Source organism: Crotalus tigris, unplaced genomic scaffold, assembly GCF_016545835.1.
Source record: "Crotalus tigris isolate CLP2741 ecotype Arizona unplaced genomic scaffold, ASM1654583v1 scf7180000017757.759095, whole genome shotgun sequence".
NCBI lineage: Eukaryota > Metazoa > Chordata > Lepidosauria > Squamata > Viperidae > Crotalus > Crotalus tigris.
The window spans coordinates 512,172-538,693 of record NW_024096617.1 but is presented as its reverse complement, the minus strand read 5'-3'; the positions used below and the strand labels follow the sequence as shown (position 1 = coordinate 538,693).

The window sequence follows — 26,522 nt, the reverse complement described above, 5'->3', positions numbered from 1 at the left end:
TTGCTTTCTGAAAAAGTAAGAAAATACTTTTATTTTACACTAAATTCTAGTAATAATAATGTTTGAAAAGATGTTGTTTAAATGACTTCAGTTTATCTCAATTTGAAAACTAGAGATATGCCTAACTTTATTTTGTTGTCATAATATCTGTACATGTTAATTTTGAAATTCTGTCTTGATTAGGACTCTATTTCTATAGTGCTTACAATATTGCAATACTGCAGCATAGATGAATACATTTATTATTACCATATCAAATTAACATTCAGAATAGTCTAAAATATTTCCTAGAAATATGTGGGAATTGTTGCTTCCCTCCCCAGCCTTTGAACTGTTTTGTTAAAAAAAATTAAATTGAATGCATTTGGGCATTTGGGAACCAGCCTGCATTTACAGCCCTTTATATCATCTTGCAATCACATGATCATGATTTACAATGTTTTGCTGGAAACCAGTGTTTATTTCTGGTTTCAGGCAAAACGCCCTATAACAAACAATGGATTCAATTAACAACTGCAGCATTCATTTAAAAACCATGGCATTCGGTTTATGATTGCCACATTCACTAAACAACTGCCACAAAAAAGCTAAAATCAGGTGAAGCCATGTGGTGATTTGCTTTATGACTGTTACAGCTTACAACTGGAATTGGACGCTCAGTTACAATTGTAAGTCAAGGACTAACTGTAATGTGACATATAAAACCATAGTCAATTTATGATAATATAAATATTTACACTGGACAATAAATAATCTCTTTTAAAACATTGTGATGACAAATTTCTTTTACCATACAGAGAGCTATTTATGGACATACTTTGTTTGGCTTCCTAATATTGAATCTCCAAAACAAAAAAAAAATTAGAGAGATCAATTATCCTCTACTGCAAAGTTCTTTTAATAATAATAGCCAGCTGAATGAAGCCAAATTACTTTGTTGTTGTACACTGAAGGTTGAGGATTATTTATTTTTTTGTGAAACAAGTTTCTCTGCTGGAATTATGCAGAATATCCATGACTATTCTTTTTATTTTATGTTAATACATCATGGCTGCAAAATGTAGAAATTTTCCAGTATAAAAATATGCATTAGTTTTATGAACTGCTTTTTCTACTTGTTAATGCTAAATCACTAATAACAATTAACTTATTATAAATTTTTGTTACAGCTAAAAGCCTTAATAAGTGCAACAAATCTAGCAGAAACAAATTTAAAAAAAGGCGAATTGAATACAAACACTTTAAAGGATTACAGCTCACAAATAAGGTATCTTGTTATTCTGGAACTTTTCAAGTATGCTGCAGATGTGTTATTTTGTTGTTGTTATTGTTGTTGTTAATGGTATTATTTATTTTATTTGCTTTATTGTGATTTCTGCAGTGCCTAAAATCTAAATACTACTAAAAACTCTTATGTCTGTGTGAATTGGGCAAAACAATAGGATAAAACATTTTCAACCAAGGTACCTTAAATGGGCTAACTTACAGAATACATCTAAAATTCAGATCCTATGACTCCTGTTGAATTGAAAGTTGACAAATTTTATAAAACTTTTTATGACATAAAAATCATCATAAAGCATTTTTTCCCTGTGTCAAAAACACCAAAGCACTTTTATGATGAAAGGATCAACAACTGACATCACCCATGTCCAGGGGACACCCAGTTGGGGGGGGGTCCTTTCATGTCCCCATTAAGTTGCCCACTGGGCAGGATTCTGATCAGGATTTTGATAATTCTGATGATTGATGTAAAGATTCTTATGTTGAAATTGAGGCCTTGGTATGTCTTTGGAGTTGTGGAACCTTTGATAAAGAAACCACAAACTTATAGTTGAACATGTGATTATAACTACAGAATGCATGCACAAGTATTTTTGTAACTTCTGTACCTTATCTACTATAAACTGCGTTCCTGTTATGTAACTAAGTGAAACTAAGACACCTATATATGCTTGCTTCAAAATGCATTCTTCCAGTTTTATGGAACAACCCACCTTTCTTCAGCACTGAATAAATGTAATACTTAGAAAGAGAACTTGGACTCTGCCTCTTTGATTGTGCTGAGCCACACATAGTCCCCTGCTTAAAATGGTATCCATTTTTCTACTTGTGATTACTGCTTTCGAATGCTGAGTCAGAGGAGCAAGTGACAGAAGCCCACTCTGCCATGCAGCAGCAACCAGGCCTTCAACGCAAGTCTACCAATCATCAGACTAGTGCTCTAATCACGTGAGCTACCGTGCTCCACATCATAAAATAACATAAAATATTTCTGTGGTGAACTCCTGATATTTGACTGTGCTATACAGTTCAGTATAGGCTACTTTCAATGTAGATTTATCTCTGAATATTTCTCTAAATTTTTAAGAACATTTTAATTACATTAGAAGCTCTGCTATTGTTGGAGGCATTGAAGAATATGGTAAGGACATATCTGAAATCATAGGTTATTAGTAAAAGGAAACAACCAGTTTAAGGGTTGCTGATTATTTTTCCCATTAAAAGTAAGTTGGTCATTAAAAGGTCAAATCAGTACATGGAGGAGAAGGGGGAGATGATTGATTTGGAACATAGTACAGGTAGTACTTGTTTAGTGACCACAATTGGGGCCGGCAACTTGGTCATTAAGCAAGTGGTTGCTGCTAAGTGAAACATCAAGTTTTTACAATCTTATTTAAGCTTTCTTTTGTTTTACAGACCTGCAAAGGTCATAAATGAGAGAATTAGTTGCAATTTATTTTTTCATTACCTCTGTAACTGAATGATTGCTAAATGATGCAGTCACTAAGCAACTATGTGTATCAATGAAAGTGATTTAACATTTTTTCCTAATGCTGATGTATTACTTGGATTGCATTTTCCCATGCTGTTAGTTTAATTCCTGAGAGAAACTTTATTGCATAATAAAGCCTGCAAGAATGCCAAAAAGAGCATATAGCTGCTCAAAATAGTAGCGGTTTCACAAAATTTTATGAAAGCAACTTTATTTGACTACAAAAATAGGTTTCCAGGAAGGAGGGAGCCTATTCCAAAAAGAAAGTCATTGTTTATTACATTTGTCATTTGCAATAAATATAAATGAGTACCTTTTATCAAGTCTACTCCTGATGATTGAGAAACATTAGACATGTTGTTTTGCAAGATAGTTATAAATATTAGAATTTTTCTCTAAATATATTACTCTTTTTCTGTTTCACAATTAATGAACGGTTAGAATTACAGGTCCAACCAAATGTGACATGAGAAATCTATGATCAAGCTAGCCTATAGCATTAATAACAGCCATAAAGAGTTAGATTAAATCCTTACTTAATACTATTGTCAGGCCTAACCCTAGAACATCCTAGTACAATCTTTATTTTCTTATACCATATAAACAGAATCTTACCTGACTAACAACAACAATAACAATAATAATAATCCTATATTACCCTACCCTAAATCCTGGGAGACTCTAGGGAGTGGTTATCCTAAACTTCTTCCTCTTTCCACAATCCAGGTCTGGACTGTTCTGTCTCTTGTTTTGATAATAAGACAGTCTGTTTTATTTGTAAATCCAGTGTAACATCTTTTTCCATATCATTCTTGTAACTTGTCATTTTTAAGTCGAAACCCCAAACAGCTTTTCAATTCTTGTGGAATTGAAAGCCTGATTCTGAGTTTTATGCTGTTATGTCACCTCTTTTAAAATTTATTTTTATAGTAGCAGACAATTTTAAGAGAAATTTCTGAGTGGATTGTTCCCAAATATCCCTGAATTTTCTCAAAGTTAAAATACTTTTCTCCATTCTGTACTAGTATGTCTCTTCTCCTTTAATTAATTTTATCCCTTTGGTAAAGAAAGGCGATGCCAGAGACTGCTCCAACTGTCCCATGATTGCACTGATTTCTCATGCAAGCAAGTTTCTGTTAGAGATCATTAAACAGAGGCTACAGAATGTTATCAATCAAGAGTTAACTGATGTACAAACTGGCTTTAGAAAGGGGTGCAGCACTGGAGATCATATTGCCAATATTAGATGGATTTAGGAAAAGGCAATTGATTACAGAAAAGCTTTTGACTATATAGAACACAATAAGCTATGGGCAGCTTTGCATGATCTTGGTGTCCCAGCGCACCTGATCAGATTCATCAGGTCTCTCTACACTGATCAGGAGGCAACAGTGAGAACGCTTTATGGCGACACAGACTTGTTCAGGATCAGTAAGGGATTAGACAGGGATGCATTTTCTCTCTTTTTTTGTTCAAGTAAGATTCTGAAATCACCATGGAAATTAGATCTGTAACTGCCTGATGTTGGAGTGAAGATTGGGGGAAGAACCATAAATAATTTCAGGTACACAGATGGTACAACACTGTTGGCTGAAAATAAGGAAGATCTGGAAAAAAATGATCTGGAAAATCAAGGACAAAAAATGAAAAAGTAGGACTGAGTCTTAACATCAGGAAAACAAAGATAATGACAACAGCTAAAGGTGACATAAGACATTTAAAATCAACAATGAGGAAATTGAATTAGTTTGAGAATTTATCTTCCTTGGATCCAAAATTGTTTACGATGGTAGTTCTACTCTTAAAATCAAATGCAGGATAACCTTAGGCTGTACTGCAAAAGTTAATTAATTTTATCCCATTAGTAAGATCTGGAAAAGCAGAGATATTGATATAAATACAAAAGGGCTAGTTAGAGCAATAGTCTTCCCTATATTGATGTATGGGTGTGAGTTGAACACTAAGAATGGCTGATCAAAGAAAAATTAATGCCTTTGAACTGTGGGGTTGGGTAAATTACTGCATATACCATGGACAGCCAGAGTAACTAACAGAGAGGTGTTAAATAAAACCAGACTCATCACTAGAAGCTAAAATCAGACTATGCCTGATTTTACTTTGGCCATGTTATGTGTGCACATTCATTGGAGAAGGTAATGATGCTAGGACAAAGAAGTGGACAAAGAAGAAGGTGTAAGCAAAGAACACGCTGGCTTGATAACATCAAAACTGATGCAAAGTTGGACATACAACAATTGAAAGAAGTTGTGTTTGACAAAGTAGCATGGAGAGCACTTGCCTATAAAGTCACCATGAGTCGGACATGACTAAATGGTTAAAAAACAACAATTTCTTCTGGTTGCCTCTAGTCTCCTCTTATGCTTTTTTCTAATCCATATTTTTCCATAGGAAGACTTCTTTTATTTAGATTCAAATTCTTCATATATTTTAATAGGATTTTAAACAGCCCACCGGGAGGATTCTTATAATTAATTTCAAATCTTATTTCCAATCCATCTATCCCCTTAGTCTATTTATAGCTTTCCACAATCAACATTTTAATCCTCCTTTTGCTGTTTATTTAAAAAAAAAAATTTGAACCATGAGTAGGGCAAAGCTGATCTTTCCTCAGTTCCTAGAGCTCTATAAACCACTGGAGAACACTGTTTTACTCTTTCCTCATGAGGAGCCTTCGAATGGAATCTCAGGTCTTCCCTTTTATCCAGAGAGGCATTTTGAGGCACTGAGCCATTTGCCAGTTCCTCATTCCATTGCCATCACCTTCAATCCACCGTTACTTTCCTGGAAGTACCATAATATTAATTTTAATATTAAATAAACCTCATGATTTGTGTTTGAATGTTGAAAATTCAAGTGTGATGGAAATTCAAGATGTTAATTAAACAATATGATTTTTTTAATGTTTCAGATAAATATCTTATTTTTTGCAATGTATCTCCCTTATACACTTCCTTTGTATAAGTATATAAGAAAAGGGTTTTGGTGTATTTGCATTCCAAACAGGAGAATTTAATGTTTAGCTTTTATTGTGCCTTTAAAAAATAGAATTTTCACTTAATTTTGTAATTTTTTTTCCCACATATTCATTCTAAAAAAGAAATACTAAAATATTATATGAAAAGGAACAACAACGAGATTATTCTTTAATACAAAGTATGCTGAAAATGTGGAAACAGATGAAGACTTTACGTAAACAACAAGCTTTTACCAGTACAATTATAAAGCTGCAATTTCAGAGGTAAATGTATAAGGCAATCACAATACAATTAGAAACTGTGCATTAAATTTCTATAAAAAGTAATATCACGGCAATGGCAACGTTCAAGCAATATTCAATTATCTTGAAAAAAATCAACATTAACAAAGAAGAACCTTAGAAGACATAAAATCTGCATTTGCCTAATACAATGAAGAAAGAAATTTCTGGAAAGCTCAATAGAAACAGATTATAAATAGCTGCTATTTTTTATTTATATGGTATCTGAATATTGAAGGTATTTCTGAATATTATGGTTTAATGTATGGTTTGTTTCATAATTTAATTTTATAAGCCATAATTAATACTAACTGTAGTATGTTGATTTAGATGGAATAGCAAACCACTTTTAACCAAATATTTCTGAGGTTTAAGTGCCCTTCCTAGATACACAGTAGAAAGATTGAGAGAATTGATAGAGCCAAAGTGATGCTATTTAAGATGATGGACAAGGAATAGGGAGAGTCATGTTCTTGTCCAACTAATTGGGTTGCTCTGGGCTAATTGATCTCATAGCGGTGTTGAAAGGGAAAAGGTCAAGTAAAATGCTAAAAATTAAAAATGCCACTGAATGATAAATTGGAGGAAGTGGAGGATTCAGATTTCCTCATTTTGCATTAAATTATAGTTATGAATAGGCTACAGAGAGTTAAATTTGGGGGCTCTGAAACATTAGTGGAAAATGCAATGGTTTATTGATAGAATGTGATGTGGCCCACAGAATTTTATAGAAGTGGATAGGCTGTGTGCTATCATCAAATGCCATAACTTTGTGGCCTTAAAATTATTTACAGCCTGGGGTGACAGCAGCAATATGTTAATCATACACTGCTGCTTCTCAGGCTATAATTTCATGATGGCATTAAATAATTAATCAAATTTATATTTTACCTTGGACTAAGCCGGGTGCTTCTTTCTCTTGATAGCTGGCATTTTTAAATGCAAAATCATCATTAGAGGCTGCAGTTGATTACCACGGGTATGAAGGACAGTGAAAAGACTCTCCCCACTTTTCCATTCTTAATTGCATTCTCCTTCCTTACTGAAAATGAGGGGAGAAAACAGTATATAACTTGGACATCAGTGTTGACTGTGCACTTCTGAATGTCTATTTTTTATTTTTCATATATTTTTCATATTCAAGGCAAACACATGATTCTGAATTGGATGAATATCTGGCCAAAATATCAGAAGATGATGAAAAGGTAAGAAAAAGGAACAATAAAATATTGTGAGTTCAGTAAACTTGTGTATATGTGTAAAATGCATTTGAAAAAAGTAATACAAATGCAAATATTATCGTCTGAGAGAATATTGATTACAATAAAAATATTAATATTGAATTCTAGGATTCTTTGGACTCAGTTTGTACCTCTCAATCTTTAACAAACCTTAGAGAAGGAAAGAAAACATTTTTCATCCCTCATATGACCTTTATATCAGAAATAACACCAGCAAAATTATGCCCACTGTGAGTTCCACATATTTTTCCACTTTGTTTTACTTTTCAATGGCTATATTTTTTTAAAAAATGCAGATATATCCTTTGGCATATGTAAATAAAATGGCTTCTTCTTCCTCCTCTACCCCACTTAACATTACAGTCTTCTATAGAATAGATCTTGTGGTCGTAAGTTGAGGACTACCTGTAAATGCATGCTTCATTTTTTTTTCTGAAGAAATTAATGTGTAGGTTTTTTTATCTGACAGTATGGTTAAATAAAATATTAACGGTAATTTGTTTATTTTTAGAGAAGAACAGAAGAGAAGAGAAAAGGTCAAAATGGAGAAATATTTTATTAAAATATATTACAATAATAAATTGGTCTCTTGCACTCCAGAGTTTTCTCTGCGTGATGATTTTAAAGTTATATTTCAACAACATTTTAGAATTCAGATTTTAAACTGGTCTGAATCCCTTCAGCTAGAGGTATCTATGCAGATGCAAATGATTCCATAGAAAATCTAATCATCTTCTCTTTACAAAAATTTCTTCATCTAATTGGAAGTTGTTCTGTTCCTATTATTTTGAGGGAAATTTTTATATTTAACTATTTTATCTTGGAATGAGCATGTAGTCGATATGTTTGTTGAAGTAGTCGATATATTTATTGAAGTAGTCGATATGTTTGTTGGAGTACTGTGTGCTCCATAATGTTTGAAAAGATAATGTGCTGTGATTAGCAACCTATTACATTCCAGGAGATTAGGCCCGTTGTTCTTTTGCAAATGTACGTTGGAGTTTGACATTACAATGTCTGTGGTCATTTTAAACGGTATCCACCAATCTCCAAAATAAACAATAATCCCCCCAAAAGGGCAGAATCTCATGAAATAGCTATGTCCTGTGCATTTTTTTGTTAATACATGATTTCAAAAGTTTGATTTTGATTACATTGTGCCTTCACTATAGTGTAAAATCATGCAATGCTGCCCTCTGTCTGAAAAAGTGATTGGCCCTAGATATTATTTATGTATTATTGATTGCATCCTATGTTGCTTTCTTTCTCTGACTATTCTATTTTTTTTTTTTTGAGAACTTAAGTTAATATACGGTACATGACAATCTTTTCTAATTTTATTCCTCACAACAAGAACCCTCCCCCCCATGACATAGTTTGGAATGAGGGAAAACAAATGGCCCAAAACTATTCAGCAAACTGGGAAGATAGGAGCCTTGATCTTTCCCAAAACTTACTCATTATACTAGATTATCTCTGCTTATGTAGAAGCAACCCATGAAAAATAATCTTTTAGGTCTAGATACATATATTTATAATATTAACCATACAGGTTATCTATATAAAATATATGGGACTTTTTATTGTGGCTTTTTCTTCTTTTTACTTTGGTTAATTAATTTTAATTCTTCTTTGACACAGAATGCTTTATATTATATGATATATTATATTGTAGATTATGGAATCAAATAAAAACATGTTGCTGACCAAAGTGTACTTACCTCTTCCTAATAACTGTATTTTGAAAAGCAAGGATGTTTTGGATGAAGTAGAGTTTAGCTGTGAACAGCAAATTAAACCTTCAGCTGGAGCAGTGGGAAGCAGTTAAGTTACTACAATAATATTTCCTCAAATTACTTAGATAACTGTGGTTCTCTACAGTTTCAGTTCTGTTTCGCTGCATATTTTACAAGGCAGATTTTCAGTTTCACTGTGAGTTTTTTTCTCCAAATTTTAAATACTAAACAAAGCAAAAGAAAGAAGTATTTGGTATTAAATTTAGAGGTAAAAAAAGATTAAGTATAATTTTGAAAAAGATGTCTCTGAATTTTGCTTTTTCTTTCTTTTATTGGTAAAAATAACTTGTTCATTCACAGCGACTCTGGGCTTCTTATAGAGATGCTGCAGCTTTGCACTGTATCCTAGAATGACCATGTCATGCAATGGAGAAGAAGCAGCTTCCATTAAAGGCTGGCATTGCTATAAACCTCTTAAGACTGAAAACAAGCATAATATGTTTGGGTTCAGATATGTTTTTTTTTAAAAAATGCTTGTAACCCTTTCCAAATGTAACATTTTTTGTCTAAATTATTTTAAATTATTTTCAAAGTCTTTCTTTTGAAATTATTTGTTTTTTATTGCCATTATTTTTAGTAATATATCTCAAATGATCATGTGTGCCAAGAAGAAAATTTAGTAAATTAGTGATCCTCATTTTTTCATTGCTAGCTGATGTATATTTCAAATGTGTTGGAACAGATTATAAGTCTATGATTGGTGAGATAAAGAATCTTTGCTTATCTGAACCATTTAAAAGCAGATGCTCTTATACCTATTTTTATCAATCGGATTGATTTTATTGTAATTCATTTGGCCATAATTTTAAGATCCATAGATTTTTCATTAGAAAGTGAGCAGTCTGTTTGTTAGTCTCAGAAGTTAGCACCTAAAGTTACATGCCCCAGTGAGGATGTGTGGCATTTAAAGTGAAATGAAAGTCTGGTGTTGCAATAATGTTTGTTTGGGTTATGTTTATATTGCAGATGTTACTTTTTTTCTTGGTGAAAATAAAACAGAAGAATTATGTATTATGACATCAGGAAAATTAATTTATTCTTTATCTTGGACAGTTAATGACAAGGGAATTCCTTTGGCTCCTACTTTTCAACATGCATATATTTCTTCCAACAGGTTGTAATATTTATGGATTAGTTTCAGTGTTAATTATTTGCTTGGCAGATTTTAAAGTATTTATTTATATTTTTAATTTGTTTTTGTAAAAAAATATCTATACAATCTAATTTTTATTTTCCTGCAATCTATAAACTGCAATGCCATGTATCTCTTTTCCTTGTCTTGCAAGGAATCTATGAGTTCTAATTTATGCTAGAGACAGATTGTGTATTTTCATAAATTAAGGAAATACCTATTTTTATTTTTGCCTCAGTTATCAAGACTGATATAATGAAGCTAATCTAATTGCATATATCTATGTTACTTCTGCACTTCAGTTTGAGATAATTACAAATTGGAGGCTTTGGCTTAGCATGGCCATGCCTAGCTATTTCTACAAGTCCCCTACCCCCCATTCCAAGAAACATTTTATTATATTATTTATTTTATTGGAATTCTGAAAATTCATAGTTTCTCATGACTCAATTCAATTAAATAGGCGTGGAGGAGATATGAAATGGATATAAATACAAATAGTTCTCACTTACCAATCACAATAGGGACTGCCAACTCTGTTAAACAATGCAGTTACTAAGTGTGATGTTACATTATTGCACTGACTTATAATGCCAGTTCTAGTTGCAGTCATTAATCAGATCACTGCAGATTGTTAAATTGATGTCATGTCACTGAGACTTGCAATTCTTAGCAACTTCCTCACTGACTTTCTAAATAGTGATCACATGACTATGGGGCATTGCAATCATTGTGAATATGCATGGTTTGACAAGCACCTGGATCGCAATCATGTGACTTCAAGGGCCAGCCATCAGTCTTTATTTTCAGTGCCATTATAAATTCAAACCATCACAGAATGAGTAGTTGGTAAGCTAAGACTTTCTGTAATACATTTCAGGTTTTGCTCGGAAAGTGAGAAAATGTTGGCATTAAGTTTTGGTGCTGCATAGATCCTGGACATAGATGACATGTATTACCAATCTTCTTGCTATGGCATAACCTGTCTCCAGATAACTAGCTAGGAATCTATCATGAATGGTGTTAGAAATTCTTGCTTTTATTTGTTGTAGCTGCCTATGATTTAGCTGTTTATGCTGCTGCTGCATGCTGGATGCAGTCTCTGGGCCATAACCTGTTAGAAATTCTGTTTATATAAAGCACCACACAGAACAAACAAAGAGTACAATCACCATGTGCTTTACTATATACCGTAACTGTAACAGGAAACAAGAAACTCTACTAAGAATAAAAGAGCACATACCATAAATCCAAACTTGCAAATACTGCCATCTACTGGCTGAATACTACTGTAGTTGATGCATAGAAATATATTTCAACAATGAATTCCAACAGATGGCCAGTTGTAAGCATATCATTTGTTACTTTGCTTTATGCTTAATAGCCATCATTGGTCCAGTGGTCCGTGTGCCTTAGGCTGGGCCCGACATGAAATTTCCTCATTTTGGGCTTATACCAGAGTCTAGATCACAGCTTCTCCTCAGAATGAGAACAGACTGATATTCCCAATCCAATGTACATATTCAGCTTATTATCATAGCTATTATTGCTACAAAGTTTTCCTAAAACCATAAATTTAGATCTTGCCCAAAACTAAGAGGTACACACTTTTATTCCCCAAAATGATTACTGTCTTAAATTATTTTGAGTGCAGCACAATTTTGCACCCAGTAGCCCACACATCAGGTATATAACCCTGTTGACTTCTTTCAAAGATCTTTTCCATACTCTTATGATTTAAGGCCTGTTTCTACATCCTTAAATTAGTAGCTCTGACTGTATGATTGAAAGTCCTGGAATACATCTTGCAGTTCATATGCAGTGACTATTTTAAAATGTTAAAATAAATCTATATTCTTTTGCAATCGTCCCTTTCTCCCTATTATGGCATCATAATGAGACTGTTATTTCATATTACATTTTTTTTTAGTGTACCAAGGAACATCACTTCAGGAAAAGAAACAGGAATTTGGTGGCATTCTGATATCCAGAAACTAGTTGACTGGGCAAAAGACATAAATATTGACCCGAATGATCCTTACTACTCAGATTTGTTTGAGTTAATTATGGTAATGATGAAATTTCTGTAATGAAGTTTCAAGTTTTCTGAAAGAAACTGTGTAATAAACCTTAAAGAATAGAATTTTCTTATTTATTTATTTATTTATTTATTATGTATTATTTATTCTAAATAATAAATTAAATACTTAGAAACACTGATCAAGAAACTAAATAAGGATTTTGTAATAATCTTTGATAACTAGAAAGTTTGTATATGTTGTTCCTTTTTAACTCTTCATGATCCTATAGCTTATTTATTAATTGTGTAAGAACCAAGTTTAGGCTGTATTTTATGCTTTTATCCAGCTTGTTTCAATGTAGCTTTGATTCCTCCTTAACAAATATGAGAGCACAAGTAGAGTTTATATATATTTGACAAAACAAAATCTTACAGTATGAGCAGAAACAGAAGGAATTTCTGTCTCTCTAATAATACAGAACAATTGAAATTGATTGGCAATAGCCACAAGACTGGTGTGGAAGCACTTGTTCATATAATCTAATATGGAATTAACTCTCAAAATACTTTGTAGAGATTAGCTTGTATGTTAGATGTCTATAAAATAAATTAAATGGAAGGATGAATACTTATTTGAAGTATAGATATCTATTAACTATAACAGTTACATGGTTCTCCAGACAGAAACAGTATAACAGTGTATCTTGCTTTGAATTCCTAGAAGATACATCTTCTTGACTACTTTTAGAAACTGAGTTCTGTTTGCCAATAAAAGTTTTCATAGCATTTTAGCAACAATTCTACTATTTCCGTACATATATACCTAACTTTTAAAAAGAAATTAAAAGCCAATTATTTTTTGAATAACTTTGTTTTTCCAAAACACTTTAGCTCTCTTTATGCTTATTTAGTGGCAAAGTTTTTGCAGATTTAATTACATTTTCTCCTCTTCAGCATATGAACAATGTTCATAGCAGTAAAGTTTTTGTATTTATTGATTGTATTTAGCAAAATTGTCCCAATTTATATTTGTTATTTTCTAATAGTACGCACAGTCTCAGGAGAAAAGTGATTCAAAACACTTTCGCCTTGAACAACTGCAAGAAGAATTTAACTTTGTTACTGCAGAAGATATTCAAAATTGCAAACGTTTCCGGCTGTTACAGTTTAGGAACTTAGGACAGTTGGGCTTCTACTGTTTTCAGCAGATTCCTCTCTTTGACAAAGAAATTCCAGACACAATTTTTCAGGTATTTTACTTTAAGAACAAATATTGAAGTTTAAATTTGCACTATGCATTTACACAATTTTCCACTTTTACCTTTTCCAATGCCTAAGCTAGTTGATGTTGGCCAGGTCTTCAATGATGCTATAGCAGTGAAGGAAAGCTGGGAGCCACATCTAGGTACACTGCATGTTTCTTTGGAAGGTTTCTGATTATGGCTTTGTACAGGTGCATCAACACATACATAGCTGAGCATTTAAAAGAATCACAGTGATAGATAAGCATTGGGGAATTGAATAAAAAAATCAGAAAAAGGTAAAAGGAAACCACTCCATATAATGCCAACAAAATTCCATGAAATAACTTTGTGGTTGATAGACCCAGGGCTTAGCTTTTTACAAATTCAGTTCTCTCATGGATCAACATAGGTTCCTTTTGCTTATTTTTGCTACATCTTGCACATGTTACTTAACTATACATTCTATATTCAATCCTCACATTAAGAAGTGTCATAAGAGTTATATAATTTACAAGTGGTGGGACATTTTTAAATACTTAAATTATATATCAGCAAAAAATGAGGTACTAAAATATTAGATTTCTATAGGAAAATGTAGATATAACTGTATGAAATAAATAGAAAGTACTACTCTAAATGCTACGTAATTGCTACTTAAGACCACAAGAATGTACCGGTATATCTTACAAGAAGTAGAATATAATTATGGCAATTTATCTTTTGTTTGGCCGAACAGCCTAGTGTTACTTTTAATTGATAAAACAATCCATTTCTTCTTTCAGGAACATGGAGGCCAATTGGAAAAAGACACGTTTATGACAGATATGGATCCTATTTCTGCACAAAGAAGTAGTTCTGCCAACTTTGTTAGGATGGTATGACAGTTTTAATATATTAGAAAATGAATGCTTGGAAACTACTTACTGCATTGAAAATAAAACAATGTAGTATTCAACTTCTATGAAACTTAAGGACAGTTGTTTTAAGATAAGTTAACCTTTATTGTCACTTTTTTCTATGAATACACTGGCACACCTTAAAAAATTAAATTCCGATGCCCGCTCTCAAATAAATATATAACCATACACATACATGCACACATATATACATATGCAGTATATATACATACATATACACTTATATACTTACACATATTAATCACAGTCCATTTTGAATACATAGCAGAAAAACGAGTCTTGAGAGTTAACAAGGTTGATACTATATTGTACAAAGCTATTACAGAATCTAGTTGTTCTGCTTCAGATAGCATGAAGCCTTCTCCCAGAAGGCAACAAAGAAAACTGGTTATAGAGAGGATGTGCAGCCTCCATGATAATAGTGTGGCCTCTGGTCAAGCAGTGTTTATATGCCATGTCCTGAATAGAAGGAAGTGAACATCCAAGAATCTTTTCTGCCATCCTCATCACTCTCTGCACAAAGCCTTTCTATCTGAAACAGTAATATTTTCAAACCGCAAAATAATACAACATGACAGGATTCTTTCAATTGTCCCTCCATAGAAAGAGTCCTCTAAACTCTATTCTATAGTATATTTTTCTGAATTATATGTTGCTTCAGATATAATTGCTGTAATAGCACCAACCTCAGAGAGGTTTAAATCCATACATAAACCATGTGGAACAGAAATAAAATGTTACAGTGCTATATCAACATAAAAATTGCTTAGGATAATGCATTGTAGTTATATTATTAATACGAAAGCTGAATATTGAACAGTATAAAATACATTTGTCTAAATCTTGTAAATAAGAATTAATTCCTATTCATATAAAGACTCACGTTTTTTGCTTTAATTTAGTACAACATAGTACAAATTTATTATGTCAGCCATTGATCATAGACCAAACAATGGACTACATAAAGCCATAATAGAAAATATTTCTGTATTTAAATACTGTATTTAAAATTAATTTAAATAATTCATTTTAAAATTGTACATTTAGTTTTTATCTAAAAATAACAGGATACTGTTATATTTTTGTCTAAAGTTAATATGCTCTTTAATTCTAATTCTGATTCTGATTCTGTAAACTTTGTCACTACAATCTGCCCAAACAGTCAAGGTTAAGGGAAATGTATTGTAACAAAGTTATATTCTGTTTTCAAAAAATACCTATCAAGAACAGCAGAGGTCATTCACTGCATTCTTAATATAGCCAAACTAGCCTGAAGAATAGGGTTAATTATTTTTCCAAATATGTTTATTTTTTCATGTTAATTACAAGAGGGGGCATTTTTTATTGGCAAATGTACTGAGATCCACTGGTGAAGATATGACATAAATTCTAGGTTTTAAAAAATGATTACGAGTCAAATTATTCAGTAACTGAAAATAATAAAAAATGATAAAGCTATATACTGTATTTAACAAATTTAGAAAACCAAAAGAAAAACAAGGAGACTAGTATCTGTTTCTTTTTAAAAGTTTAAATTACAGAAAAGAGGGAAACTCTATTATCTTAGTCCAGGGGTGTCAAACTCTCAATGTCATGTGATGTGTCATGACATATTGCACCTTTTTTCCATTGTCAGCAATGGGGTGGGCATGGTTTTGGTATGACGCATCTGGCTCGCAGGCCGGCAGTTTGACACCCCTGCCTTAGTCCAATTATTTGAAATTCTAATAATTCACATAAATGTGTCAATTTTTTAAAAATTAAATATCTGACCAATCTTTTCTTTATGCCTTTTCTAATGGGTAAGCCATCTTGCTGAAGCTGAGAAAAATAAAGCAACTAATATCCAAACATTAGAACTTACTCTTCTTATAGTTAATTATTAAAGAATATTTAAAACAGTACATTAAGGGGTATTTCAAATAAAGATCATATCATAAGCCTAAATTAAAGCCATAGATTTTTTTTTCCTGTTTGAAAATTTGTATCATAAATATACAGATTAAAAGGAAGTAGGAAAAGGACAGAACCGTGTTTAACCATACAAAATGCTTGTTACATTATATGTTAAATATACTATTGAGTAGAATCTCACTTGAACATGGGTATTTTAATACCATTACAAACCTTGCACAGAACTGCATGTTCCAATTAGGACTATATACAGACTTATTATATCTTACACATAATAAGGTGTTTTGATTTCTTTATCTCAAGTAATTATCTTGCATGTAAGGATTAATCCAGCGATACTGGCCCAATGCAAGAATTCCTCCATTCCTGCCATTCCCTAAATTTCAGTATAAATTGTATTGTACTGAATATATTGTACTGAATAAATAATAAAAGGACAATATAATTTATACTGAAATTCATTTCTTATCTTGCATTGTTTTTCGAACATTCGGTCTAGCAATGGAATGGTCTGGAAAATGGAAAATGTAGCAAATTATTACTTCTAATGAGGTATTACTTTATTTTATTAATTTAATTTTAATAAATATAATTATAAAGCCTATTTTGAGGTCTACTTTTAAGAGCAGAAAAGGTGCATGAGTGAATTGAACAAAATCCTACTTATAGGTGGTTATTCTTGCTCACAAACTCATTTAATTTCTGACATAATATAGAGAGGAAGGATTTTGCTAACAAATATAATGAAATAAAATTTATATTTCCCTCTAAAAACAAACATTTTTGTTCTAAAAATCTGTTTCCTTATATAGGATTTGATCAGATCCAGACAAAAATTAGTAACTCTGATGCCATCATATAATGTGTATGGTTTGATCCTCAAGGGCAACATGCATCTTTTTACATACCTTTGACATAGCAACAAAATGTTGCTCAACCTAACTGCTTGAAGTAATGCCTGTACTAGATAATTCAATGTAAATATATTGGTTTCTGTTGGCACTTCCAAAGCATTAACAACATCTAAATACTAATAAAGGATAATATTTGTAGTTCAGGATTGAAATGAGAGATCCTTGGTATTCTCTTAGCTTGCTTTTTTCTTGCAGATGTTTCATTAATCAAACTAGGTAACATAATCAGTGCTGGTGTGATGGTTTAAGGCCCATCAGTGCTAACACTGATGATGTTACCTAGTTTGGGTAATGAAACTTCTGTAAGAAAACAGTCAAGCTCAGAGAGCACCAAGGACTCCTCAACATCTAAATAAATGTTGTTTCTGGCTTAAATGCATGTTGATAAAATTTTACAGAGAACTTATGGGTTTTTTTTACTCTGTTTTTTTAGATGCGAAATCAAGTTGCAAAACAAATTTTGACCATTAGGCACAAATTTAATTTATCAGATCTTGTGAGTGATTATGAAGAAATTATATCAATGAGGTACATAATTTTAAACAAGTTCTTTTAAAATGGCCCAGTGTGGATACAGATGCTTAATGTGAACGATTTAAAATTCTAATAAAACTGGAAGGTAAAAAAAATAGTCTGAAAGATCTCGTTTATTATTGAAGCACTAGAACAAATACAGTTTTACAGAATGATATGCTTTGCAGTGTCTTATTTTCAAATTGTTTTATAAAACCAATTAAGCTCTGTACACAGTATCATTTGCACTTTGACATCAATGAACAGCCTGTTTTCAGCAGGTAAACTGCAATAATAAGAATATTCCCTCTCTATTTTCCTCAAATAGCTTATATATTTAAAATAGTCTATTTTTAACTTAAATTTCTATTAATCCTAAACCTGTTTTAGAGCTTTATGCAATTACAAGACCATAATCAAATTTAACTTTAAACACACACATTATCAGTTCAGGTATCCCTTCCAGGTATATCCTAATTCTTTAATTTCATCATAAATCTTGTTTATTCCTTCTTCCACTAATAACTCCCAGTTAAGATAAAATATTGATCTATTCTTTACATATCTAATCCATCAATCAATCGATTTCTTTAAGCTGACAAAATTTCAACCTTAAATCATTTGAGTCCCTTAGACAAGGTTCTCATTTCAATTAATTATCAAACCTAATAACATCCATATTATCAAACAAAACACATCATCTTATTAGAATCACATTCAATTAATTATTAATTCAATCCCGATCTAGAACACCTCTTCATTTTTCTTCATTTCATTATATAATAATTTTCATACAAATAAACCTATTATTCCAAAGTATACATTCTTACTTTATTTAATATATATATTCTAATAATCACCCATTTTTCTTATTTCTACTCAAGAACTTAATCCTTAAATCAATCCATAGTTCTAAAATGCCTTATATCCAATATATATAATTTTAAATTTCTCTTTTCAGTCTTATTCTAGGCTTCTTTTTCTGCCAAGCAGGTTTCCACAACAACGCTTCCCTTTCAGACGATAGGTCTCTGTTGCTTGTGATGCCATTTGAGGCAGTAATAAGCTTCCTATCCTCTGCACTGGACCTCCATTTCTCTTATTCTTGAAGCCCCGCTGCTTTAAAGGTTCAAATCTCAGTCTTTGCTTTTTCTGATCCTCAAAAATATAGATAAGATGCTTATAGGGTGAAATAAGTTCCTCTGTATCCTCAATAAAGTCATCTTTTAGTGTATTTTGGTTTGTAGAATAGTCAGGTGTAGTCTGAAAGTCACTTTTAAGATTTAAAGAAGAATCTCTGGTTCTTAGTTCTGTGGTAATCTCTTTCATTGTAACAAATTCCTCTTTAATCTACCTTAATTCCTCTTCCTCTGGTATGTTTTGGTTTGTAGAAAAAACAGATGTAATCTGAAAGTCAGTTTGGAAGTTTGGGGTAGAATTGACTCTTCGTTCTGTAGTAATCCCTTTCCTTATAGCACATATTTCTTCAGAAACCTCATAGATCTTTTCCAGTATAAGCTTGCAATTTAAGTGAGAGTAGAATTTCTCCATTTTAAAAGTGATCAAAGAAAGTCCTTTCTTTATTATTTTTTTAATGAGGGCTGTAATTAAACAGTGTCCACCCCCTCAGTTCCCACAGCTGCACCAGCTTATCTTTTCCAGAAATAGTTTGAAGGTCAGATCCTTCAATAGGTGCAATATTAACTTTTCACCACTAGATGTCCTCAGTAAATAAAAAATCTTTTCCAGACACCATTTTTTTCCTTTTTTCTATCTTTTAAAGAAAAGAGTGGAGAAAGAAATAATCTTCCAATATTAGCTACTGATACAATTCAAAAAAGCGTTTTTTTTCTGTATCCCAAAATGACTGAAAATAGAGTGTAGTTTTTTTCAAAATTTTTTGTTCCCAATGTCTTTCTTCCCACACATACAGAAGTTGCTTTTTCCAAACGGGGAAATAATTCCAACCACGTTTTTACAGCAAAAAAAAAAAAAAAAAACCAAGTAGGGGAAAGAGAGGGTCAAAAAGGGTCTCACCCGGATCCTCCGCGATGGGTCTAATATCGCTTAGCTGTAATTGTGATTTCGGCTGGTGCAGCAGGATAATCGGCCATCTTGCAGGACGATCATTGCTCCGTCAGCCCTAAGGAAATAGCTGGAGCCGCGGGAGAAGCTGCTGCTCTCTCGCAGTCACCAGCAAGCCTCCTTCTCGGTGGTCGCCCCTCCAGGGTGACTTTCAACCCACTAGGGGGTCTACCGACGCAGAAAACCCGGCCAGACTGGAGACAAGTCCCCAGATGCAGCTGGTGTTGCCTCGTACCGGAACCGGAAATCCATAATATTGTTTTTATCCTATGTCTGCATGCAGTTAGTTATTGGTACATGATAAATAATTTCAGTGTTAGGATTTCAGTCTGATCAAAATAACTGCTTTAATTCTTCATTTATTCTAGCCAATTGAGTAATGCAATTTTCAAGTTAAGTGAACGCAGAAGACATTTGAAACCACAAAGGAAAGAGAGACGAAAGGTTGCAGCCCAGGCAGTTTCAGATGGCGATGTTAAACTTCTTATCAGAATATTGAGAGCCTATAATATTCCTGCAAGAAAAGCACCAGCATCTAAGTAGGTGCAACATTCGATGAATGTAAACAAGGTTTTTTTTAATAATACAGTAAAATATAGGCTGTTCATTATAGTAAAACAATAATACAGTAATCTACAATTGAGGCAGATTATGTTGCAGTGTGCACACTACAAGGTAATTTGCCACAGTTATATTGATTTTATAATTTAGTTCTTTTCCTCGTGAATATTAAGAATAAATCCCACAATACTAGTAAAGTAACTTAAATACCAACAAGTGAAAGACAGAATAAGAAAGATACATTATTTATGCTAATGGAAAATATTTGCAAGAAAATGTAATGAAAATCAAATATTAATACAATTCTACAATAACATATTAGCTCTTAAAAGAGCATATAGTACTATTTTGTTATGTTTTTATCAAAAATTCCACTGCGCTTTAAAAATATTAGTTTAGTGTCTGGGTATATAGAAAAGTCTGCTGAAATTATTTATGATAGCACAAAAGTGAAAGATTGAAGGCAAAAGGAGAAGGGGACAGCAGAGGATGAGATGGTTAAATAGTGTCATTGACGCAACAAACATGCATTTGGGCAAATTCTGGGAAACAGGAGAGCCTGGCGTGCTATGGTCCATGGGGTCATGAACAGTCAGGCACAACTTAGCAATTGAACAACAGTAACAAAGCACAAAAGTAACCAAGTGTAAACATGTTAGTTTGGAAAACGAAAGGTCTGATAGATTTTGAAACAAAGGGGATTTTTTTTTCTTGAAATAATGTTTCATTTGAAAAGCATGGCTGTCTTTCAGAATTACTGTTCTGGAAATAACTGGAATTACTAGAATATTGTATGTAATGAAGCAGAATTTCTTATCAGAGATTTATAATATACTATATAACAATAATAGGCATTGGGGCACATTTCAAGATGTTTTCTCTGGATCAGTCTCGTTAACTTTAGTGGAATGCTATTATGCTAAACTTATACACAAGCAGAAGCAGTATGATTTCCAAACAGTCAAACACAAATAATTATCAATTTTGAGAACTTTGGCTTGAATAAACTTTTCATTTAATTTCCTACAGTGCTACTAGCCCACAGGTCGGCAACCTGCGGCTCCGGAGCCGCATGCAGCTCTTTGAGCCTTCCCCTGTGGCTCCCAGCCTCCTCTGCCTTTGCAGAGAGAGACAGAGACAGAGAGAGGCAATTGCACTTCCCTGCTTCTCTCTCTCTCTCTCTCTGTGTGTGTGTGTGTGTGTGTGTCTGTGTGTGTGTGTGTGTGTGTGTGTGTGTGTAAAAAGAGTGCACTCACAGTGTTCTCCGAGGAGCTGAAAAGCTTTCTGGGTGGAGCTCCTCCCTTTGCTGCGTCTCTGAAGGAAGCAGGAAGCAGGAAGGGCAGGAGAGAGCTAGCTAGCCCAGCTAGGCTGACTCAGGAATTCTGGGAGTTGAAGTCCATGAGTCATAAAAGAGACGAGGTTGCCTACCCCGGAAGTTGTTGGACAACAGCTTGAAGCTTGCCAGGTGAGCAGCAGATAGGAGGGGGGGGAGAAAGAGAGAGAGAGGGAGAGAGAGAGAGGGAGAGAGAGAGAGTGGGGAAAGAGGAGTGGCAGACCAAGGGCAGATAGAGAGGGAGAGAGACCCTTTTGACATCTAAAATGAAGATAACACTGCATATATCCTTTTTTTACCTGTGTGTGTATGTAATTTTATTCTCTCAAAGCATTCTCTTAGTGATCATTGTTTTAATAGTATGGATATTCCCTTTTTAGCTAATGAACTCAAAGCAAGATCGATGTCATTCAGATGGGAGATTCCTATGGGTATTGTTTTGAGCCATGCAGGGATGCGTTATAGGCTTAATACGGTTGCCAAAGCTAAGGAGTTTTATAATACGGTCCTGGGAGCAGGCTCATCTTTACCTATGATTCAGAAATCTTTGGATGGCAAAGAGGCGGAACAGCAATCTGGAGGGCTAGGTTTGATTCCTTCTGGGAAGTCACAAGTGGAATGGCAACGTCAAACAGAGGTTAAAGAGCAAAGGATGACTCGTGCAGCACATAAACATAAAGAGAAGGAACAACAGAAGAAAGAAGTTAAAGAATCTACTTATGAAAGTGCTTCATTGCCGGTGGGAGGAGCAAGACCCAAGAGTTCTGCAACACATTCATCAATGGCAGACCTTCAGGCAGTCTTCTCCAGGCTCCTGGTCAAGGGAGATGGTAAAGTTCCTGGCCTGGAATGTTAACGGCCTTAACTCCCCTCAGAAAAGAAAGAAAATCTTTCACTACTTAAAACAACATAACAATGATATCATCTGCTTGCAAGAAACTCACATTTTACTTAAAGATCAAAAATATTTAGCTAATGGTCATTTGGGCTCACATTTTGTATCTTCTGCCCCAGGGAAAAAAGGGGGAGTGGTTATTTATGTTAAGCAAAATTTACCAGTTTGTCTGGTAGAATCAGATCCCCAAGGAAGATATGTAATGGTTGAACTTGGTTTATATGGTAAGAAAATACTCCTTGTGGGACTGTATGCATCAAACCAGCAACAAGAACAATTTTATAAACTGTTACATCAGAAAATAATTTCGCTGGACTATAGATCCGTTATATTAATGGGGGACTGGAATGGTGTCTTAGATACACAAAGGGACAAAAAAGGTTCTTCTACCCTTTTCAAACAGGCTAAATTACCTAAAGCCTTTTTTGATCTGAAAGAGGACTGGGAATTGAGAGACTACTGGCGTGAACGTAATCAAGAGGAGAGAGACTTTACCTTTTTTTCAGATAGACATCAATCTCTTTCAAGAATTGATTTTTTTCTGATTACAACTGACTTATATAATAGGGTAAAGAACGTAAAAAATTTTCCTAGGACATTGACGGATCATAGTCCGGTTTGGATGGAGTTAATTCATGAAAAAGAGGAGAGGAGATCTTGGAGGGTGAATGAGAATTTATTTAGACAAGAAAAGAATGTTCAAAAGTTAAAGGACTGTTTAAAGGATTATTTTGTTTTGAATATGCATAAGGGGACATCAACATCAATGGTATGGGATGCAGGTAAAGCTTTTATGCGTGGAATTCTGATAAAAATGAATAACGTTCATAGACAAAAGCAGATTCAGAAGCGTAAGGAATTGGAAGAGGAGATTAAATTAAAAGAAAAGTTTTTGATTTTAAATCCTTCAGATGAAAAGATTAAGGAATCTATAAAGCTTTTAAGAGCACAATTTAATATGTTGATGGCTGATCAATCTGCAACTAATCTTTTGTTTATGAAACAAAATACATTTTGTAATGCCAATAAACCAGGGAGATGGTTGGCTTATCAATTAAGAAAGAAACAGAGACAGAGAATAATAGATAAAATAAATTATAATGGTAAATTAGTGTATCAGAAGGAACTGATTAAGAAATCTTTTTTAGACTACTATCAAAACTTATATAAGACTACTAATGTACAAATTTCAGACATAAATAAATATTTAAGTGAGGCTAACTTTCCTAAATTGACAGAAGATCAGAAGCAAGAAATTAATGGTCCAATTACCAATGAGGAGATTGTGACGGTTATTAAGCAATTAAAATTAGGTAAAGCGCCAGGTACGGATGGCTTGACATCTATTTATTATAAAACTTTAGTTGAAGAGATGACTCAACCTTTAGTTGAGCTTTTTAATAATATATTGCAGGGTGCAGAGATCCCTCCATCATGGCGCAGTGCTTTTATATCCTTGATTCCAAAAGAGGATCAAGATCTTACTTTACCAAGGAATTATAGACCTATATCTCTTTTAAATGTAGATTATAAGATTTTTGCAAAAATTTTAGCTAATAAGCTTATGAAGGTTGTGCATCAGCTTATACATAAGGATCAATCGGGTTTTATAACTGGCAGGTACATGAAAAATAATGCTAGACAAATTATTAACATATTAGAATATTTAGATAAGAACAACCAAGTCCCTGCAGGGCTGATATTCTTAGATGCTGAAAAAGCTTTTGATCAATTGAACTGGCATTTTATGTTAAGAGCAATTGAGGAGATGAATTTTGGAGGGAAAATATTACAAGCTTTTACTGCTATATATCAAAAGCAAACGGCACAACTTATTGTTAATGGGGGTTTGTCAGAGGTTTTTACAATAGAAAAAGGTACTAGACAGGGATGTCCTCTGTCACCTTTGCTTTTTGTTTTAACATTGGAAATTTTGTTGATTAAAATCCGAGAATCGCAGGAAATAAGAGGAATAGAAGTTAATAAAAAAGAGTACAAGTTAAGAGCTTTTGCAGATGACTTGGTGGTTACTTTATCTCAACCTACCTATTCTGTAGTTAACTTACTACAGCTGATTCGTCAATATGGACTTGTTTCGGGCTTTAAAATTAATAATAATAAGACTAAAATATTAGCTAAAAATATGACTATTCAGGACAAACAGACTTTGGCTGAGTTGACTGGTTTTGAAATTGTTGATAATACAAAATATTTGGGGGTCACTTTATCTGTTTCTAATGCAAAATTGTTTAAGAATAATTATGAAAGGCTATGGGCCAGTGTACAGAAGGACTTGAGGAACTGGGAGAAGTTATAGTTATCTCTCATGGGACGAATTGCAGTGATTAAAATGAATGTCCTGCCCAAATTTCTCTTTTTGTTTCAAATGTTACCTATTTTAAAGAATGAGGTTAATTTGAATGAATGGCAGAAGGGTATTAACAAATTTATTTGGGCAGGGAAAAAACCAAGGGTAAAATTTAAAATTATTCAGGACTTCCGTGAGAGAGGTGGACTCAAGGTACCGAATTTGAAATTATATTATGATGCAGCGGTTTTTACGTTAATTAGTGATTGGGTAAACTTAACAAATTCAGAGATACTCCATTTGGAGGGATGGGATTTACTCTTTGGTTGGCATGCCTATTTAATATTTAATAAAAAAGTGGATTGGGCTTTTAAATCTCATATTTTAAGGATTTCTCTACTTAGAGTCTGGAGGAAATATTATAAAAGTGATTTTAAAATACTATTATGGGCTATACCTTGGCATGCGATAGAGGGGATAAAGAGAGGTGTTAAAATGGATACGGTGTCTTATACACAATTACTTAGATGGGATGATCTAAATTGGCAGTTAAAATCTTTGGAAGATTTGTTACATGAAAATATTACCTATTCTTGGTTTCAATATAGACAACTATTAGATAGATGGAAGATGGATCGTAATTTAGGTTTGCTTAGAGAAGATCAAAATCTTTTCAAGCAAGTAAAGGATCAAAGACAAACTCATATTAAAAGAATTTATGGGGTGCTAGTGGAACTGGATTCAGAATCAGAATTAATTAAAGATTGTATGATTAAATGGGCGCAGAATTTTGGTGAACCAGTTCTACTGGATACCTGGGAAACTATCTGGGTGAGAAATGTTAAATTTACACAAGCCCAGAATTTAAGGGAGAATTTTTATAAAATGTTTTATAGATGGCACCTTGATCCACAAAAGATGTCTCTCATGTATCCTGACTTACAGCCTAAATGTTGGAGATGTGGCTGTTTGGATGCCACTTATTATCATATTTGGTGGTCGTGTAAAAATATAAAAGCTTTTTGGATTAAGATATGGTGGAATATTCAGAGAATTTTTAGAAAGAGGGTAAAATTTACTCCACAATTATTTTTGCTTGGTATTGTTACTGATTGTGATGCTAAGGAGGTTATATTGATGTTGAATTTAATTACAGCCGCAAGGCTGCTAGTAGGTCAATATTGGAAGAAGGAATCTTTGCCTACTTTGCAAGAATGGTTTCTTAAAGTATCTTATTTGGCGGAAATGGCAAAGATTTCGGCTTTCTTAAAAGAGCAAATGCAAGAGAAATTTTTTGCTGTATGGGAAAAATGGATAAATTTTATACAATTTAAATTGGACATGAAAAAATACCATTTAGCTTTTTTATAACTTGTATAAAAACTCTACTTTTTTTTTCTTTGCTTTGCTTTTTTTAAAAATATTTTTTCTTTTTAAGGTTTATAATTCTTTATTCATATATATTTTGTTCTTAATTATCTTATAATTTTGTTAATTTCTTTTAATTAAGCCTATATTCTGCTCTGGGAAGCTCGGGGGGGGGGAGGGAGGGGGTGATTTGGGAGGGGTTGGGGGAGGGTTGTATTGTTTTGTTTT

General features: G+C 33.1%; 1 protein-coding gene across 1 annotated transcript in view; it reads left to right on the top strand.

The window, feature by feature from the left end:
- CC2D2B (coiled-coil and C2 domain containing 2B) overlaps positions 1-26,522 on the top strand; it is a 71,885-nt gene that overhangs the window by 17,577 nt on the left and 27,786 nt on the right. Inside the window, exons 10-21 of the mRNA XM_039340945.1 lie at positions 1,170-1,267; positions 5,895-6,035; positions 7,198-7,258; positions 7,403-7,524; positions 7,806-7,983; positions 8,970-9,117; positions 10,057-10,204; positions 12,153-12,291; positions 13,289-13,492; positions 14,269-14,361; positions 17,665-17,759; positions 20,198-20,368. Coding sequence (XP_039196879.1) covers positions 1,170-1,267; positions 5,895-6,035; positions 7,198-7,258; positions 7,403-7,524; positions 7,806-7,983; positions 8,970-9,117; positions 10,057-10,204; positions 12,153-12,291; positions 13,289-13,492; positions 14,269-14,361; positions 17,665-17,759; positions 20,198-20,368 — 1,598 coding nt within the window. The remainder of the gene's footprint in view (positions 1-1,169; positions 1,268-5,894; positions 6,036-7,197; positions 7,259-7,402; positions 7,525-7,805; positions 7,984-8,969; positions 9,118-10,056; positions 10,205-12,152; positions 12,292-13,288; positions 13,493-14,268; positions 14,362-17,664; positions 17,760-20,197; positions 20,369-26,522) is intronic.